Genomic DNA, 21052 nt, shown 5'->3' with positions numbered 1-21052 from the left:
ATGCTGTAATTAACCACAGTCGATTTGAATGGACACCCTTTGGCTTTATACGCAAAGTTGTAAAAAAACATAAAACGAAAGGGTTTGGAGACTTTTTGTGGTTCAGCTTTGACCACCGGTTTTTGTTAAACTTTTGTTATCATTTTTTTATAAAAATGGAAAAAAATCAATTATTAATAAATAAAAACAATTTTTATATTAATTTTAAAATTAATTTATTTTTTCTATGAACGTTTTTGAGCTTATTTATTTAAAAAAAATCAGTTAGTTTGCATATCTCCATCATTTTGTGTTTTTGCATACAAACAAAATTTCGTTATTTCTTTTACAAATTTCATATAATGATAAAAATATTCTAAAAATTATGGTCTTTCTTTTAAATTTAAATTTCATTAATATAAATTTCTAACTAATTCGATTCAAAACTGTTCTAAGAAAAGAAATATACACATACATATACAAACGAATAAAGTAGACTTAAAAATTAATTCATATATGTATAACAATAAGATGGATAGATGTATAAAAGGAAGAAACAAAAAAAAAAAAAGAAAAGTAAACTTTTTACATTTTTATACAGAAAAAGTTGCATTGACACTTAAGTGGAGTAAGGCTCCTTTAGTTTATTTGCTGTTTTATTTTCATTAAAATTAAAATCACAACTTATAAGGCTAATGACTATTTTATAAATATGTATGCATTTGTTTTTTTTTCTTTTATTGTTGTGTTTGGAGGGTGTGTCTATCTAAATATTTACATTACTCTAGAAATAAGTCTTATTTTTATTTAAAAAAAAAATTGTTTTTATTTTCTCATACTTTGTATATACAACTACTATTTCAAACTTAATGGCAACGTTTTTATGTCTTAGTTTTTCTGTTTTTCTTGTTAGGTTTTGCAGAGTTCTATTTTTAGTTATTTTTTATCTTATAAAATTATTGCATTTTTTTCATATAGTTTGCCTTATTTTGTTTTTGTTTTATATTTTTTTACAAACAATTAACTATCATATTTTTTAAAATTGTATTTTGGCTTGTTGTGGTTTTTGTTGTTGGGGAATTTCTATTCGTTTGTTTGTCATCGTTTCGTGTTGTGGTATTCGTAAAATCTCATAATTCGGTTGTAGTCTCCACCTCAGAGCGATCCAAATCGTTGAGATAGGAGAAGCCCATTTGTCCATAGTCACGCTTGCCAAAGGTGACATTGTCATTGGTAGCACTTAGATGGGATAGATCACCATTCGATCTGGAAAATGAAAAGAGATGGCATTAAAACAATGAACAAGTAAAAAGGCGTTAAGTTCGGCCGAGCCGAACTTTGGCTACCCACCACCTCGGGTATATATGTAAACCACCTTTCGTCAAAATCCGGTGAAAAATGCATACCTTATGCCCCATAGCAGCCAAATCGAAATATGTTTTGATTTGGACCAAATACTAATCAGTACAAGTCCTTGTTCAATTGTGTATAACAAAATATTGGTCATTTTAGTGGCTATATCTAAAAATAAACCAATCTGAACTATACACGACACGGATGTCGAAAAGCCTAACATATGTCACTGTGTCAAATTTCAGTGAAATTGGATTATAAATGCGCCTTTTATGGGTCCAAGACTTTAAATCGAGATATCGGTCTATATGGCAGCTATATACAAATCTGAGCCGATCTGAGCCAAATTGAAGAAAAATTTCGAAGGGCCTAACACAACTCACTGTCCCAAATTTCTGCGAAATCGATCAATAAATGTGTCTTTTATGGTCCCAAAACCTTAAATCGAGAAATCGGTCTATATGGTAGCTATATCCAAATTTGGACCGATCTGGGCCAAATTGAAGAAGGATGCCGAAGGACCTAACACAATTCACTGTCCCAAATTTCAGCAAAATCGGATAATAAATGTGGCTTTTATAGGCCTAAGACCCTAAATCGGCGGATCGGTCTATATGGCAGCTATATCCAAATCTGAATCGATCTGAGCCAAACTCAAGAAGGATGTCGATGTGCCTAACACAACTCACTGTTACAAATTTTGGCAAAATTGGGTAATAAATGCGCCACTGTCTCAAATTTCAGCAAAATCGGATAATAAATGTGGTTTTATGGGCCTAAGACCCTAAATCGGCGGATCGGTCTATATGTCAGCTATATCCAAATCTGGACCGATCTGAGCTAAATTGAAGAAGTATGTCGAAAGGCCTAACATAACTCACTGTTACAAATTTTGGCAAAATCGGATAATAAATGCGCCTTTTATGGGCCCAAAACTTTAAATCCAGAGATCGGTCTATATGGCAGCTATATCCAAATCTGAACCGATCTTGGCCAAATTGAAAAAAAAATGTCGAAGTCACTGTCCCAAATTTCAGAGAAATCGGATAATAAATGTGGTTTTTATGGGCCTAAGACCCTAAATTGGCGGATCGGTCTATATGGCAGCTATATCCAAATCTGGACCGATCTGAGCCAAATTGAAGTAGGATGTCGAAAGGCCTAATATAACTCACTGTAATACATTTTGGCAAAATCGGACAATAAATGCGCCTTTTATGGGCCTAAAACCTTAAATCGAGAGATCGGTCTATATGGCAGCTATATCCAAAACTGGACCGATCTGTGCCATATTGCAGAAGTGTATTTAGGGGCTTAACTTAACTCACTGTTCCAAATTTCGGCGATATCGGACAATAAATGCGCCTTTGATGGGCCCGAAACCTTAAAATGAGAGATCGGTCTATATAGCAGCTATATCTAAATCTGGACCGATCTGGGCCAAAATGAAGAAGAATGTTGAAGGGCATAACACAACTCACTATCCCAAATTTCAACGATATCGGATAATAAATGTGGTTTTTATGGGCCTAAGACCCTAAATCGGCGGATCGGTCTATATGGCAGCTATATCCAAATCTGGTCCGATCTGAGCCAAATACAAGAAGGATGTCGATGTTCCTAACACAACTCACTGTCCCATATTTCAGCGAAATCGGATAATAAATGTGGCTTTTATGAGCCTAAGACCCGAAATCGGCGGATCGGTCTATATGGGGGCTATATGAAGATATAGTCCGATACAGCCCATCTTCGAACTTAACCTGTTCATGGACAAAACAAAGAATCTGTGCAAAGTTTCAGCTCAATATCTCTATTATTAAAGACTGTACTCTGCCCATGCTCTGCCATTCAAAGCATGAGAGCAATACTAATACCGAGTGGTGAGTTATACACTCACCACCAAACAAAGCAACTGCTATGTTCGGTAAACAACAATAACAAGGCAGCGTGAGTGTGAAACTCACCACTCGATATTCGCACTGCTCTCCTGATTTTAATGGCAGAGCTTGGGCACAATAAATATTAAGTGTGAGTAAATGATAACAATTGGGTGTGCCATTAACTTATTTAAAAAATCATTTCTAGACCTTCCAAATCCATCCTCACTTACCTCTGAAACAGCGGGTTCGTTATTGGCACTTCACTATAACCCACACGCTGATTATTATGTTGTAAATTTCTTCCCAGCGTATTTGTCATCATCTCCCCATTCGATAGGTCACCATTTAAAGCACCACCATTCAAATTGGAATTGTTGCCAAAGGTATTACCCCTCCTGCCCAGCGTACTATAGGCATTATTCTGTATATTGGCTAAATTATTACGACTAACACTATCCATTTTGTAGCCACCATTTTGATAATGATTCGAGTTTTGATGTTTAATGCGACCCAAGGTCAAGGTACCGGGCAGTGTGCCATTGGCTGCCAAAGGATTGGCATTATTGCGAGCATTCATTTCCAGGGTGCGATTGAAGGTATTCTGACGATTGTTCATGGTGTGATTATTGATGTTATTGTTGGCGGCCATATTATTCAAGTTGTTGTTGTTGTTATTCCTACGCAAAGTGGCTATAGTTGCTGTGGTGGCTTCCGAATGCGCAGGACTTGTTTGTCCTCCACTCGAACTGCCATTGTGGTCTTTGTGGGTAATATAACTGACATTGTCCAATGAGAAGGCATGATTTTTGGCACTAAAATCCAGTTGAAGTTCATCATCACCATCCGGGGGAACGGCCATGGCCAAAACTTGAGTTTCATATTCTTTCATATTGGCCACAGTATCACCGGCATTGGATGCCTGTGAGTTCACTATGACAGGGTCATAGCGAGTAGGGCTGGGTGTGGAGTATTGGCGCATACGTTGTTTGAAATTTTTGTATCTGAATGAGATAAGAGGTTATTTTATTTAAATTTAAATATGTTTGGGGTCTGCTTTCTACTTACTTGGACCAAGAAATACAGATGTAAATTATGCCAATAATGCCCAAAACCAAGATGATAATGGAAATGGCGATAAGTGTGTAGGGGAATACTTCATCATCAATGGCAATGGCAGCCTTAACCTGAAAAAAACAACAAAAAATATAAGATTTTTTTAAGTGCAATAAAAAAATAAAAAAAATTCGGCCGGGCCGAATCTTGGGAACCCACCACCATGGATTCTGCTAAAAATTTATGTCAACTAAATTTAGTTGAAGGGCATAACTTTTTTCTTCATAATTAAAATTTAAAGCAAATCAGATGAAAACTGAGGCTGCCAGGGGCTCAAGAAGTCAAATCGGGAGATCGGTTTATATGGCAGCTTTACCAGGTTATAGACCGATTTGTTCCATACTTGACACTGTTGTTGGAAGTCATAACATAACACCACATGCAAATTTTCAGCCAAATCTAATGAAAATTGCGGCTTCCAGGTGTTCAAGAAATCAAATGGGAAGATCGGTTTATATGGGAGCTATACCAGATTACATACCGATTTGGATCGTACTTAACACAGTTGTTAGAAGTCACCAGAGAACATTATGTGCAAAATGTCAGCCAAATCGGATGTAAATTGCGGTTTCCAAGGGCTCCAGAATTCAAATCGGGAGATCGGTTTATATGGGAGCTATATTCAAATCTGAACCGATATGGCCCATTTGCAATCCTCAACGACTTACATTGACATTAAGTATCTGTGCAAAATTTCAAGTGGCTAGCTTTACGCGTTCGACCTCTATCGTGATTTCGACAGTCGGACGGACGGACTGACATGGCTAGATCGAATCAGAATATCAAGCAAATTCGGAACGGAAATTGAGTGGTCTAATAAGTACAAGTCATTGTTCAATTTTGTAGAACAAAATATTGATATTTTTGGAAGCTATATCCAAATACAGACCGATTCGAACCACATACGACACGGATGTCGAAAAGCATAACATAAGTCCATTTGTCAAATTTCAGCGAAATCGGATTATAAATGCGTCTTTTATGGGGACAAGACTTTAAATCGAGATATCGGTCTATATGGCAGCTATATCCAAATCTGGACCGATCTGAGCCAAATTGAAGACGAAAGTCGAAGGGTCCAACACAACTCACTGTTCCAAATTTCGGCGACATCGGACAATAAATGCGCCTTCTATGGCCCCAAAACCTTAAATCGGGAGATTGGTCTATATGGCAGCTATATCCAAATCTGGACCGATCTGAGCCAAATTGAAGACGAAAGTTGAAGGGCCCAACACAACTCACTGTCCCAAATTTCGGCGACATCGGACAATAATTGCACCTTTTATGAGCCCAAAACCTTACATCGAGAGATCGTTCTATATGGCAGCTATATCCAAATCTGGACCGATCTGGGCCAAATTGCAAAAAGATGTCGGGTGGCCTAACACAATACACTGTATCAAATTTCGGCGACATCGGACAATAAATGCGTCTTTTATGGACCCAAGACCTAAAATCGAGAGATCGGTCTATAGGGCAGATATATCCAAATCTGGACCAATTTGGGCCAAATTGCAGAAATATTTCGAGGGGCCTAACATTACTCACTATCCCAAAATTCGGCGACATCGGACAATAAATGCGTCTTTTATGGGCTAAAGACCTTAAATCGAGAGATCGGTCTATATGGCAAACTATATCCAAATCTGAACCGATCTGGGCCAAATTGCAGAAAGATTTCGAGGGGCCTAACACAATACACTGTATCAAATTTCGGCGACATCGGACAATAAATGCGTCTTTTATGGGCCCAAGACCTAAAATCGAGAGATCGGTCTATAGGGCAGATATATCCAACTCTGGACCGATCTTGGCAAAATTGAAGAAGGATGTCGAAGGTTTTAACTTAACTCACTGTCCTAAATTTCAGCAAAATTGGATAATAAATGTGGCTTTTGTGGGCCTAAGACCCTTTATCGTCGAATCGGTCCATAGGGGGGCTATATCCAAATCTGAACCGATCTGGGCCAAATAGCAGAAAGATGTCGAGGGGTCTTACACAATGCACTGTCTTAAATTTCGGCGACATCGGACAATAAATGCGTCTTTTATGGGCCTAAGACCCTTAATCGGAAGATCGGTCTATATGGCAGCTATATCCAAATCTGGACCGATCTGAGCCAAATTGACGAGGGATGTCAAAGGGCCTAATACAACTCACTGTCTTAAATTCCAAATTGGATAATAAATGTGGCTTTTACGGGCCTAAGACCCTAAATTGGCGAATCGGTCTATATGGGGGCTCTATTACGATAAAGTCCGATATGGCCCATCTTCGAATTTAATCTGCTTATGGAAAAAAAAGAATCTATGCGAAGTTTCAGCTCAATAGCTGTATTTTTATAGACTGTAGCGTGATTTCAACGGACAGACGGACGGACATGGCTAGATCGTCTTAGATTTTTACGCTGATCATCCTTCGACCATCCTTCGGTGGAGGGTATAATAAAGCTTTTATGAGCTGTAGACCTTTTATCGGCAGATCGATCTATATGGCAGCTATATCGAGATGTCGGATGTCGAGAGGCTTAAAACAACTCACTGTTACAAATTTCATCGAAATCGGCTAATAAAAAAAGTTTTCTTATGGGCTTCCGACCCGTTATCGGCAGATCTGTCTGTATGACAGCTATATCTTATTATAGTCCGATCTGAACCATATTTGAGTCAAAGGTCTAAAGCTAGTTTAAAATTTCAGCGAAATCGGACAAAGAATAAAGTATTTATGGGTTTCAGACGCTTTATCGGCAGGTCGGTCTATATAGCAGGTATAACCAAATATTATCCGATATGGCCCGCTCAAGAACTTTACCGGCGTGTATCGAAAAGACGTATCTGTGCCAAATTTCAGCTCAATAACTCAATTTTTGAAGGGTGTAGAGTGATTACAACAGACGGACGGACAGATGGACAGAGTTAATCGTCTTATATCCAAAATATATATACTTTGTAGGGTCGGAAATTCATATTGAGATGTGTTGCAAACGGAATGATGTAATGAAAATACCCCCTATCCTATGGTGGTGGGTGTAGCAAAACAAAAATTAATATTTTGTAAAATAAATTACCACCTCGACATTTCACTCCTTACCTTGTGCACCTGTTGCTTCATTTCAATGGGAGCATAAATGCCCTCTGCCGTTGCCCTGGTCATGGCCGAAGCTGCAAATACTAGCTCCGAACGCGCGGTGGGTTCCAGTAACATTTCCTGCACCACCGAGGCATTACGCATAAGCACCTTCTCCGTTTTGGGATCAATTAAATAGAACCAAACATCGGTGGCAGAGGGATTTTCCAAAATAGTACCATTTTCATTTAAAAATTTACGATTGCTAAAACGTTCAATGCCGCTAATAAGGCCACCGGTTTTTTCCGACAGCAATTCCTCCAAGGTGGCATAGTGATTGCGCAGCTCATTGGGTGCAGCATCGGAAAAGAATAAGGCATGGCGATGCATATCGGTAATTTGATTGATGACCACACGTGCACGAGTGCGATGGGAACCCATTTCCTGGCCATCATTGTCACGGGCCTCCACATAGAAGATGAGTGGGAACTGCACTTCACCACGGAACAGTTTGGCTGTACGCAAAATTCCAGTATCCTCGGTCATAAGGAAATAGGAAGTGGGCTGGAAAAGTACAAAAAAAAAACAATTAAAAAATGTTTTTCACCAAATGTGTTTTCCAAAACTCACCGCATTATCATTGCTAATGTTATTGTCATCCTCATCGAAGATCTTGTAGTGTATCATGCCAAATTTACCCGAATCCCGATCGGTGGCCCTCACCTGCATTATGGGTGTGTCTATATCCATTTCTGGATTGACCACAGCATAGAAGGTATCCTTACGGCCTCGGGCACGATTGAATACAAATTCAGGGGCATTGTCATTCTCATCCTGCACAATAATCTTCACCGTCGTGGTACTCTTTTGAGGATTTATGAAGTATTTGTGAGAGGTCAGTCTCAGATCCAAAGAATACGAGGTCTTATTCTCATAATCCAAATGTTTAATCAGTTGAATGCCACAGCCATGATCTTCTTGGGTTACATTGAAGAGACCCCACTCATTGCCTGAGATAATTTCACATTTAAAGCCTGGGTTAGATTTCACTGATTTCTTGGAATTGATGACTTGTATGAGTTTTATGGTGGCATTGATGCCTGTAGTCTCAGGCACTCCAGTGGTGTAGCTATCGTCACTAAAGGCTAGACCGAGACTCTCGGGTGATGTTATGACTCCATTGTCGGGGCGTCCCTCCATGGCACCTTCCTCATTGGGATCCGTCAGTAAATGGCGCACAAACACCGGCAAAGTAGCCACCGAACTCAATTGTGGCTCACCCATGTCATAGGCTCTTATATCCACGTGATATTCGGTATCCTCCTCCTTACGCAATTCATCTCGTATGCGTATAGAACCAGTGTCAGGATCCACTTGGAAGTATTTCAAAGCCTTGCCGCGACCCACCATTTCATAACGCACCACATTTCCGGGCGAGGAGCCATCACCATCTATGGCCGGCATGGTGGCTATCATGGTACCAATGGGCTGATCATCATTCACCGTAACTGGTTCAGGTACAGACACGAACACTGGCCTTACATCATTGCGATCTTCCACTTCCACCACTACTTTGACAGTGTCTCCAGAGCCATTGCCATCATTCTCTATGGTGCCAACAACTAACTCATGGATCTTCTTTTTCTCAAAATCTAAGCCTTTGGTGGTTTTTATTTCACCAGTTGCCGGATTAACCTTAAACAAGTCGGTAGCTCCCTTACGTATCACATAGGTGATCTCTGGCATGGTATCGGGATCAAAAGCCTGCACAGTGGCCACTGGCAAATCTGGCTCATTTTCTGGTATCCTTACATCGATACGGGTATCGGTGAATTTGGGCACTTCATCAGGTAGATCACGCACCTGCACCGTTACACTAGCCGTACCCAAACGGGCATCGGGAGCCCCATCCTTGGCCGTTACCACAAAACGATATTCATTTTGTTTTTCATAGTCTAAGGCGCTGGAGGTTCTTATCTCTCCTGAGGTGCCATTAATGGCAAATGGTATATCCTGAGGTATGGAATAGGTAATTTCGGCATTTATGCCCTCATCGGCATCGGTGGCATGTACAATGCCCACAAAGGAATTCTCACGGCCCTCATCCACTTGGAAGACGTAGGGCAAGGTGGATTCATCGAATTCTGGATTCTTATCATTGATATCGGTAACCTTAATGTTAACGGTGGCACTGCTCGAAAGGCCTCCATTATCCTCGGCCTTCACCAATAGTTGATAACGTGTCAGACTTTCGCGATCCAATTTCCTTATGACAGCTATAACTCCAGATTCTTGACCCACAGCAAATTGCCGCAAATCATTGCCAGAAATGATGGAATAGACCACAGGATCATTTTCGGGATCTTCGGCATGTATAACCGAAACAGTGGAATTGATCTCAGCGCCTTCACTGACTTGTACCTCATAAACGGGCTTGACAAATTTCGGCGGTTTGGTATTGGGTCCTGGGGTGACAGTCACCTCTACTATGGCTTGGGAAGATAGGCCGCCTATATCTGAAGCTTGCACCGTAATGCTGTATTGTTCACCTGCCAGCAAACGCCCTCTTGTCTCAATCTCTCCGCTTTGTTCGTCGATGGCGAATTTCTGCATGCCATTATTGGAGACATGGTAAATGCTATAGCTGACCACAGCATTGGCACCTTCATCATTGTCCGTGGCCGAGACTTGGGCTACTTTGCGTATGCCATCACCTGCTGTTATGGAAACCGGGGCAACCATAGACAATTTGGGAGGATTATCATTGACATCTTTCAAAATCACAGTCAAACTTAGAGGAGCACTGGCAGCATTGGTTTTGGGTTCACGGGCCACCACTTGGAATTTATATTTACCAGGAGCGGGGGGATCACGGTCCAAGCCCTCTTCGTTGACCACTAAGACACCTTCGGAGGTGACCTCAAATGAGGGAGTGGTCAGCTCATAGATATAATCTGGCTTGGGATCATCTTCTGTCAAATCAGCATCACTGGTCTTAAATGAAATGGGTTTGCCATTTTCATCTAAAACCTTGGTGCCCAAAGGTGAGTTCTCATCCACATAACCTACTATGGAACTGGCCGATATCACTGGAGGATTAGCATCAACAGGCTTAACATTAATGGTCAATTTGGCGGTGGTAAAACGTTTCATCATCGACACTTCTTCAGCTTTCACTATAATGTCGTATTTCTTTGCTGTCGAGGTGTCCACCGCTTTGATCTGTTTTAGCACTCCTGTCTGTTCGTCGATTTCAAAGTAATCCGCATAGTTTCCAGGCATGCCACTGGCAAAGGAATAACGTATAGGCGAACTTATGGTATCCAAATCCACTGCTTGTATTCTTTCGGGTGTGACGGTGAGTACACCTTGCAGGGAACCCGCCGGCACTGAAGCTGTGTATTCAGGATTTATGCAGGCCCCATCCAGCAAAACGCAATTGCGATAGATAAACGAGGGATCTAAATCATCTGAATCGGCTATGTTTACTGTTAGCGTGGTGGTTGAGGTCAGACGTTCGGAGACATTGCGAGCACGATCCTGGAAAAAGAAAAGAGGGAGAGAGAGGAAAAATGAGTATACTGTGATAGTTGAGAAGAGTACAGGGAAATATGTACTACTATATTTATAGAAAAAGGAGCTGATAATAGGAAACACATTCTGCTGGCTGTAAATAGTTAATTTTGCTGTTTTTGAGGCTGTAGTTCTGCAGAAATAGCAAAATGTTTGCAATTTCAGACCAGCGGGCTAAATGATAAAAATTCTGTTGTTTGCTGAACATAAGAGGAGAGTCATAAAAAAATAAAAAAAAATAAAATAAAATAAAATAAAAAAAAAATAAAATAAAATAAAATAAAGTAAAATAAAGTAAAATAAAATAAAATAAAATAAAATAAAATAAAATAAAATAAAATAAAATAAAATAAAATAAAATAAAATAAAATAAAATAAAATAAAATAAAATAAAATAAAATAAAATAAAATAAAATAAAATAAAATAAAATAAAATAAAATAAAATAAAATAAAATAAAATAAAATAAAATAAAATAAAATAAAATAAAATAAAATAAAATAAAATAAAATAAAATAAAATAAAATAAAATAAAATAAAACAAAATAAAATAAAATAAAATTATATAAAATAAAATAAATTAAAATAAAATAAATTAAAATAAAATTAAATAAAATAAAATAAAATAAAATAAAGTAAAGTAAAATAAAATAAAATAAAATAAAATAAAATAAAATAAAATAAAATAAAATAAAATAAAATAAAATAAAATAAAATAAAATAAAATAAAATAAAATAAAATAAAATAAAATAAAATAAAATAAAATAAAATAAAATAAAATAAAATAAAATAAAATAAAATAAAATAAAATAAAATAAAATAAAATAAAATAAAATAAAATAAAATAAAATAAAATAAAATAAAATAAAATAAAATAAAATAAAATAAAATAAAATAAAATAAAATAAAATAAAATAAAATAAAATAAAATAAATTAAAATAAAATAAAATAAAATAAAATAAAATAAAATAAAATAAAATAAAATAAAATAAAATAAAATAAAATAAAATAAAATAAAATAAAATAAAATAAAAAAAAAATAAAATAAAATAAAGTAAAATAAAATAAAATAAAATAAAATAAAATAAAATAAAATAAAATAAAATAAAATAAAATAAAATAAAATAAAATAAAATAAAATAAAATAAAATAAAATAAAATAAAATAAAATAAAATAAAATAAAATAAAATAAAATAAAATAAAATAAAATAAAATAAAATAAAATAAAATAAAATAAAATAAAATAATCTTATATATAAAAATCAATTTGTGTTTGCTTGTTTGTATGTTTGTGTGTTCCTTATAGACGCAGAAACGGCTGAACCGATTTTCTTGAAATTTTCACAGATGGTTTATAATCACCCCGTGGTGAAAATAGGGTACTACATTTTTTGATATCTGAAGGGGGGGCGGACCCTCCCCCTTACCCTAATTTTCAGAAACGCCAGATTTCGGAGAGGGGTGGTGCGATTTAAGCGAATTCTATTCGGGAAAAGTGTCTACGGGGCTACGACACCCCCATAACACCACCCAAATAGTAAGTATTTTCTGACTATTGCATTATAAGGCTCAAATAAGAGGGTTTTTAAAGTGGAACACGAATTCGATATATATTTTCAAGGCCGACTCACTGGGTGGCCGCCCATCCCCCAAAACACCCCCCAAGCCGGTCATGTTTGCCGACTATGGAAATATAGGGCTCAAATTAAAGGTATGTGGGAGTAGACCACGTATCTGATATCAACATTAGGGGCCAACTGTCTAGCGGACGTCCCACGACCATAACAACCCCCAAATAGGACATATTTGCTCACCAAGACAATTTTGGTCTTAAAGAGAGGGGAACTAATTATTCATAGTTTTTAGGGCCAATACCCCAAACCGGACATATTTGCTGATATTTGCAATAAGGAGTTTAAATGAGATTAGAAAACGAATTTCATATCCATTTTTAAGTCCAATGGCAATATAGGGTTCAAATAAGTCATATATAAATATATGAGAATAGAGCACATTGCTGATATATTTTCCGGGCTTAGTGTTTAGGGGACCAACCCAATCCCCAAAACACCCCTAAATCGGCCATATTTACCGACCATGTCAATGAGGACGTATTGGGGGATAGAGCAAGAATTGATACCCACTTTCGGAACCAATTTTCTGTGGGTCTACCCCTTTCCCAAAATACCCCACAAACAGCAATTTTTTACTGACTATCGCAATATGGGGCTTAAATAAAGGTATTTGGGAGTAGAATACGAATTTGATATCCAAATGCAGAGCATCATCCTTTCCCCAAAGGGTAAAAATTTTTCGACCATGCCAATATGTGGCTCTAATTTGAGATTAGAAAACGAATTTGATAACCCATTTTGGGACCATGTGTTTGGGGACGCCTCATCGTGTAAACTCCCCTAAACCAATGGCAATATGGGGTTTAAATAAATGGTATTTGAGAGAAGAGCACGATGCTGATATTTTTTTAAGGGTCAAGTATCTGGGGGACCACCTCACCCCCGAAAACACAACTAAATCTGACATCATGAGAATATCGGGCTGAAATGAAGTATTTTAAGAATGGAGTACACCTAACATCCAAATTGAAATTCGTAAGCCAATAAAGGTTATGTGGGATTCAGATAAAGGCACTTATATTTTTAAACTGTTTGTCAAGTTTCCATGGTCAAAATCTTAAATTGTCGAAAATAAATATTCGAAGGAAACTTTTGTTCCATATAAATTAAAAGAAGGCTCAGCGGAGCGGGCCCGGGTCAGCTAGTGTAAAATAAAATTGATCAAATAAAAAATGAAAAACTAAGTGGTTTAAGACCTCTACATATCCTTGCTGATATCGCTTCTGTATGTATCTTCCGATTTTCATTTTTATAGCCTCTGCAAACTTATTTATTAACCGATTCGAACCTGAGACCACGGAGCAACGGCGAGAGCCCTTGCCGTTGTCTCAGCGTTCGAAGCCATCAATACAACTTCCAACAGATGCACAATATCATGTGTAGTACGGAAGAAGTATAATTTGTCACAGAAAGAATGTCTGTCATTACACAAAAATTCATGCATTGGCAAAAGTACAGCTAACAGACAGGGTTGTCGAGCGTGGTTTATGTTGTAATTGTATCATAGATGCCTTTTCGCTATTAATACGATTCAAATACAACATACCAACGCACGGCCCCTGAAGCCATCACACCTAATATGGTTAAAAAGTCTTCTAACCAAAGACGAAAAGCGTCGCACAGTGGTTGGTGTGTGTTGCTATCTTTGGCTTTCTTTTTCCATTTGCATCTCCAATCATCCAGCTCGTCTCGAAAGAGAAACAAACAAAAATTAACCGATTATTTCAAAAACTTCCACAACGATTTCCTATACGCCTACCACAATATGCATGGATTTCGGTCGAAATTCTACAATTAAATTTTTATCAAATTTTGATGTCGACGAATTAGCCTGCATGACCATTATAATGTAGAGTATCAAAAATTCGGCTTTGTCCGCCCTTACTTGTTTTCATTTGAATTTGAATTTTTTTTGCCAATTTCGCAACATCTGCTCGTTTCTTTCATATTTCAAAGCATACCCACAAACATTGTCTTATTTAAATTAATGTCCCTCTTTGTCTCTCTCAATTTGTTACGTATTCCAAGGTAAATAACTGTAGAAAAAAAAATTATCTTTAAATACGAAATTAACTACCAGCTATAGAAGTCAACCTTTCGAACTGTGCCACTTTTGAAAGGCGGCAAAAAAATGCAGACAATTGCTCAATTTGAAGATGAACAAAAAGCCATATAAGCCATATAGGAAAATAAAGAAGTGCCTAGACCTCGTTTATACCATATATGCAATGGTTGCCAAGTTTCTCAGTAATTTTTTGCTATATTAACACCATTGAAATAGCAAACAAATTAGCACCACAGTTGCTAGCAAATAAATGACCAACTAACGACTTAATTGCCCAGTCCATTGAAAAATGCCGCTAAAAAACCGCAATTGAAGAAAAAAAATTAATGTTTAAAAGAGCTTAGCGATTTATGTTTTATTGAAATGCCAAACGCCAAGAAATATTAATTAGTGGAAACGATTAAGAAAATCTTAAATTCAATTTTTTTCTAAGGAGGAGAAAAAATTAAAAACAAGTAAAAAGGCGTTAAGTTCGGCCGGGCCGAACTTTGGATACCCACCACCTCGGGTATATATATAAACCACCTTTCATCAAAATTCGTTGAAAATTTCATACCTTATACTCATATGCCTTATACCGATCTGAACTATATACGACACGGATGTCGAAAAGCCGAACATAAGTCACTGTGTCTAATTTCAGTGAAATCGGATTATAAATGCGCCTTTTATGGGGCCAAGACTTTAAATAGAGATATCGGTCTACATGGCAGCCATATCCAAATCTGGACCGATTTGGGCCAAGTTGCGTAAACATGTCGAAGAGCCTAACACTAAGCACTGTCCCAAATTTCGGCGAAATCGGACAATAAATGCCTCTTTTATGGGCCCTAAACCTTAAATCCAGAGATCGGTCTATATGGCAGCTATATTCAAATCTGGACCGATCTGGGCAAAATTGAAGAAGGACGTCGAAGAGCCTAAACAAACTGACTGTCTCAAATTTCAGCGGACAATAAATGCGTTTTTTATGGCCCCAAAACCATAAACCTAGATATCGGTCTATATGGCAGCTATATCCAAATCTGGACCGATCTGTGCGATATTGCAGAAGTATGTCAAGGGGCTTAACTTAACTCACTGGACATCGGGCAATAAATGAGCATTTTATGGGCCCAAAACCATAAATCAAGAAATCGGTCTATATGGCAGCTATATCCAAATTTGAACCGATCTGGACCAAATTGAAGAAATATGTCAAAGGGCCTAACACATCTCACTGTCCCAAATTTCAGCAAAATCGGATAATGAATGTGGCTATCATTGGCCTTACACCATAAATCGGAGGATCGATCTATATGGCAGCTATATCCAAATCTGGACCGATCTGAGCCAAATTAACGAAGGATGTCGATGGGCCTTACACAATTCACTGCCCCGAATTTCATCAAAATCGGATAATAAATGTGGCTTTTGTGGGCCTAAGACCCTAAACCGGAGGATCGGTCTATATGGCAGCTATATCCAAATCTGAACCGATCTGGACCAAATTAAAGAAACATGTCAAAGGGCCTAAGACAACTCACTGTCCCAAATTTCAGCGAAATCAGACCATAAACGTGGCTTTTATGGGCCTTAGACCCTAAATCGGAGGATCGGTCTATATGGCAGCTATATCCAAATCTGGACCGATCTGAGCCAAATTGACAAAGGATGTCGAAGGGCCTAACACAACTCACTGTCCCAAATTTCAACAAAATCGGATAATAAATGTGGCTTTTATGGGCCTAAGACCCTAAATCGGCTGATCGGTCTATATGGGGGTTATATCAAGATATAGTCCGATATAGCCCATCTTCGAACTTAACCTGCTTATGGACAAAAAAAGAATCTGTGCAAAATTTCAGCTCAATATCTCAATTTTTAAAGACTGTAGCGTGATTTCAACAGACAGACGGACAGACGGACGGACATGGCTAGAATGTCTTAGATTTTTACGCTGATCAAGAATATATATACTTTATAGGGTCGGAAATGGATATTTCGATGTGTTGCAAACGGAATGACAAAATGAATATACCCCCATCCTTCGGTGGTGGGTATAAAAATATAAATGCTTGATTAAGGGAGTGTTGAGGGGGGGGGGGGGCGGGGATGGTTGAAGCGAAAAATAAAAGCATAAAATATTGCCTATTTGCTGGGATCTCAGCCAAAATATGGATATGCAATTATTATCCATAATTTTGTTGCATTAATAATGCAACCATGGCAAAAAAAGGCAATTACAGGTTCGTTTCTTAAGTCTTTTGATTTACTCCAAAGTCTACAGTCAGGTAGATTACTGTTGTTGTTGTGGTTGTTTGTTTTTTTTTCTTTTTCTTATTATTTTTGATTTTCATCTGCAACAAAAATTCTTGTTGCTGTCTATTACCCTAGTCATCGTGGTGGTTGTACTACTCTTAGCCTATGCATGTCTATTGGAAGGCAGGCAATGTGTGTAGCTTTCAAAGCGTAGGTGTTCGTTGTATGTTTGGTATTTTTGAAGTCAATGCTCTTGTAAGCGAGGTGACTGTTGGTGGTTTGGACTATTTCGACTTAGTCGCTTGGCAGCCAAACAGGCAGCAGCAGCTGCTACTACTTGTTGGCTGTGGCAAATTAATGAATTTACAACATACGGTTTAAAATAATTGTATGTGACTCTTTTTTTCTTCGCATTTCATGTTTTTGTTGAGAGTTGTTGGGTATTGTGTGTGTGTGTGTCTTTTTTTTGTTACAAAAATGAATTTCTGATGATTTTGTGGGTGGAAGAGGTTGGTATGAGAAATTAAGGTGGGATATTACAACAAATTATAATTTTAATGAATAAAAAGGAATTTGTTGGCAGATGTTCATGGAAGTGTTCAGAGCAATGGAAGATATAAAATTGATTTTGAATTGAAACATGATGAATAGTTTGAATCGATTTTCCTGACATTTCCACATAATGTGTTACATAGTTTGGAAGGAATTATGAGCTTTATTTCTTTTCCATAACTAAAAGGCAATATTTAGGAAAGATGACCGGTTATAACACTAGTCGAGCATAATGCCCAAATTATTTTTGGACATTATGTCCGCATTCATATAGTCATAACGCCATATCCTATCTATAACCGGACATATGTGCAATAACAAAGATGACAAAAAGCCCAAAAAAATGGCTCACCGCAACTCATAGGAAGCCTAAAGAAAGTGCTCTACTACAGAGTGCAAAACTTGAAAAGACCATAAAACCCAATGGGAATTCTAACCGTTCTTATGGTGGTCACAACGTGGGCGTTATGACTGCCTAAATGTAGGTCATAACGCCCAAATCACTTTTTTAGCGTTTTGTCGGCTGGGCGTTATGAGCTGCAGAACCCCTAAAAACCTTTGAGCTAGCCAGTTTACCATTGGGACCATGGACAATGAATTTAACCTTACAGCAGAGAAAACTCCTAGCGGTCATTTCGCAAATAATATCGAACTCAAGATAATTCAGGTTGCACGAATTTGAAATGAATTTAATTTTTTGTACCTACCACAGTAGGATAGGTGGTATATTGATTATGGCATTTCGTTTGCAACACTTGACTCTACAAAGCACAATATATATAATAAAGGTCTTCAGGAAATTCTATGACGATTAACGATGTGCGTGTGTCTGTCCGTTTGCCCTTGCCTCTGCTGTCGAGCAGAAATTTAGCACAGATCAATATTTTTTTCATACGTAGTTTAAATTTTTGAACGGGCCATATTTCGGTCTAACTTCCATATATGTCCGTCTGTCTGTTGAAATCACGCTACAGTCTTTAAAAATAGAGATATTGAGCTAAAATTTTGCACAGACTCTTTTTTTGTTCATAAGCAGGTTAAGTTCGAAGATGGGCTGTATCGGACTATATCTTGATATAGCCCCCATATAGACCGATCCGCCGATTTAGGGTCTTAGGGCCATAAAAGCCACATTTATTATCCGATTTTGCTGAAATTTGGGACAGTGAGTTGCGTTAGGCCCTTCGATATCCTTTGTCAATTTGGCCCAGATCGGTTCAAATTTGGATATAGCTGCCATATAGACCGATCCTCCAATTTAGGGTCTTAGGCCCATAAAAGTCACATTTATTATCCGATTTTGCTGAAATTTTGGACAGTGAGTTGTGTTAGACCCTTCAACATCCTTCGTCAATTTGGCCCAGATCGGTCCAAATTTGGATATAGCTGTCATATAGACCGATCCTCTGATTTAGGGTCTTAGACCCATAAAAGCCACATTTATTGTCCGATTTTGCTGAAATTTGGTACAGTCAGTTGTGTTAGGCCCTTCGACATCCTCCATCAATTTGGCTTAGATCGGTCCAGATTTGGATATAGCTGTCATATAGACCGATCCTCCAATTTAGGGTCTTAGGCCCTTAAAAGCCACATTTATTATTCGATTTTGCTGAAATTTGGGACAGTGAGTTATATTTGGCCCTTCGACATCCTTCGTCAATTTGGCTCAGATCGGTCCAGATTTGGATATAGCTGTCATATAGACCGATCCTCCAATTTAGGGTCTTAGGCCCATAAAAGGCGCATTTATTTTCCGATGTCGCCGAAATTTGGGACAATGAGTTGTGTGAGGCCCTTCGACATCCAGATCCAGATTTGGATATAGCTGCCATATAGACCGATCCTCTGATTTAAGCCTTAGGCCCATAAAAGCCACATTTATTATTCGATTTTGCTGAAATTTGGGTCAGTGAGTTGCCTTAGACCCTTCGACATCTTTCTTCAATTTGGCACTGATCGGTTCAGATTTGGATATAGCTGCCATATAGACCGATTCTCCGATTTAGGGTCTTAGCCCCAAAAAAATTCACATTTATTATTCGATTTTACTGAAATTTGGGAGAGTGAGTTGTGTTAGGCCCTTCGACATCCTTCGTCAATTTGGACCAGATCGGTTCAGATTTGGATATAGCTGCCATAAAGACCGATCCTCCAATTTAGGGTCTTAGGCCCATAAAAGCCACATTTATTATTCGATTTTGCCGAAATTTGGGACAGTGAGTTGTGTTAGGCCCTTCGATATCCTGGCTTAATTTGGCTCAGATCGGTCCAGATTTGGATATAGCTGCCATATATTCCGATCCTCCGATTTAGGGTCTTAGGCCCAAAAAAGTCACATTTAGAATCCGATTTTGATGAAATTTGGGACAGTGACTTCGACTTCCTTCGTCAATTTGGTCCAGATCGGTCGAAATTCGGAATGAAAGGTGGTTTACATATATACCCGAGGTGGTGGGTATCCAAAGTTCGGCCCGGCTGAACTTAACACCTTTTTACTTGTTTTATTTTTTTTTTTTTAATTTTTGTAAAAAGTTCATGTAAATGATAATTTAAAAACCTTTTCTATGAACTTCAACTTTTATTAAATTAAGTAAACTTTTTTCCCCACAAATCATACCTCCCTCGCTCTCTCTCTCTCTATGTGACATTTGGCCACAGTGAATTTAGCTAAACAATTAAATCAAGGCATTTTTGGTCATTTGCGATTTGCCTCTTTTGTTTTACAAAAAAAAAAAAAAAATTAAAACATTTCATTCATGAATAGGAAAGTCAGATCTAGTCCAAAGGAGGCCAGACCATTTTTGGACGAATAACGAATGTCTTAGAAGGAGTATAGCGCCAAATAATGAAACGTGCGTCATTTGGTGACCAAAGTTGCTAGTGGTGCGCAAAGTTCAAAACATTTGGAGTGTGTTTTCGATTAGTTTGGTGGTTTAATTTTAATTGTTTAAAAACACGAATTTCTTAACGGCCGGCCAAAAGCCAACGCATGTTTTTGAATTTACACAAGAGAAAAGTAAAAATAAAACACAAATTTTAACAATTAATCAAGGAAAACACTGACAATTTCACTTTTTTTTCGAATTAATTTTTCCGGGAAACATGGTACATGAGATGTAAAATTAGTTGTATTTGAAATAAAATTTGTTTGACTTCGTTGGTAAATTGGAGAATTCAATTGCCTGCAAGGCTTTGGCGACAATGTAAACTCTGACATGGCAAGTATTGCATGGTTGTGGAAAAATAAATGAACTAAATTTGTATGGGGGACAGTAGAAAGAGACACGTAATCACTTGAAATTGTTGGGATTTTAAAGAAAATATTTGCTAACCAGAAATTTCACAATACAAATAACAATCTTGATCTGTTTTTATTTTTGCAAAACAATTTTTTGTTCAAGCTTTGTCGTTGGAAAGCCTCCCCCTCTTTCAAATATGCCCGCTATTGCATTGAGTATTGGGAAATCGAAAGTTTATTTCCAAATCAAGTGAAACGAAACACGTTATAGCAATTTTGATGTCAATTGTAATTATTCACACTAAAATCGCATGAAACGATGCCAAACATTCATTCCATGCAACATTTT

The 21052-nt window shown here is 37.5% G+C and overlaps 1 protein-coding gene across 1 annotated transcript in view; it reads right to left on the bottom strand.

Annotated features, from left to right (window-relative positions):
* Positions 1-385: 385 nt before the first annotated feature.
* The window catches only part of LOC106088170 (cadherin-99C), a 329750-nt gene continuing 309083 nt past the window's right edge, over positions 386-21052 (bottom strand). The window contains exons 7-11 of the mRNA XM_059362284.1: positions 8029-10938; positions 7423-7962; positions 4281-4399; positions 3446-4216; positions 386-1245 (exon numbers count right to left, since the gene is read on the bottom strand). Coding sequence (XP_059218267.1) covers positions 1110-1245; positions 3446-4216; positions 4281-4399; positions 7423-7962; positions 8029-10938 — 4476 coding nt within the window. The 3' untranslated portion in view covers positions 386-1109. The remainder of the gene's footprint in view (positions 1246-3445; positions 4217-4280; positions 4400-7422; positions 7963-8028; positions 10939-21052) is intronic.

The sequence above is a fragment of the Stomoxys calcitrans genome, chromosome 2, assembly GCF_963082655.1.
Source record: "Stomoxys calcitrans chromosome 2, idStoCalc2.1, whole genome shotgun sequence".
In the NCBI taxonomy this organism is placed as follows: domain Eukaryota; kingdom Metazoa; phylum Arthropoda; class Insecta; order Diptera; family Muscidae; genus Stomoxys; species Stomoxys calcitrans.
Note: the sequence above shows the minus strand (reverse complement) of the source record. Positions and strands in the feature narration are given on the sequence as shown.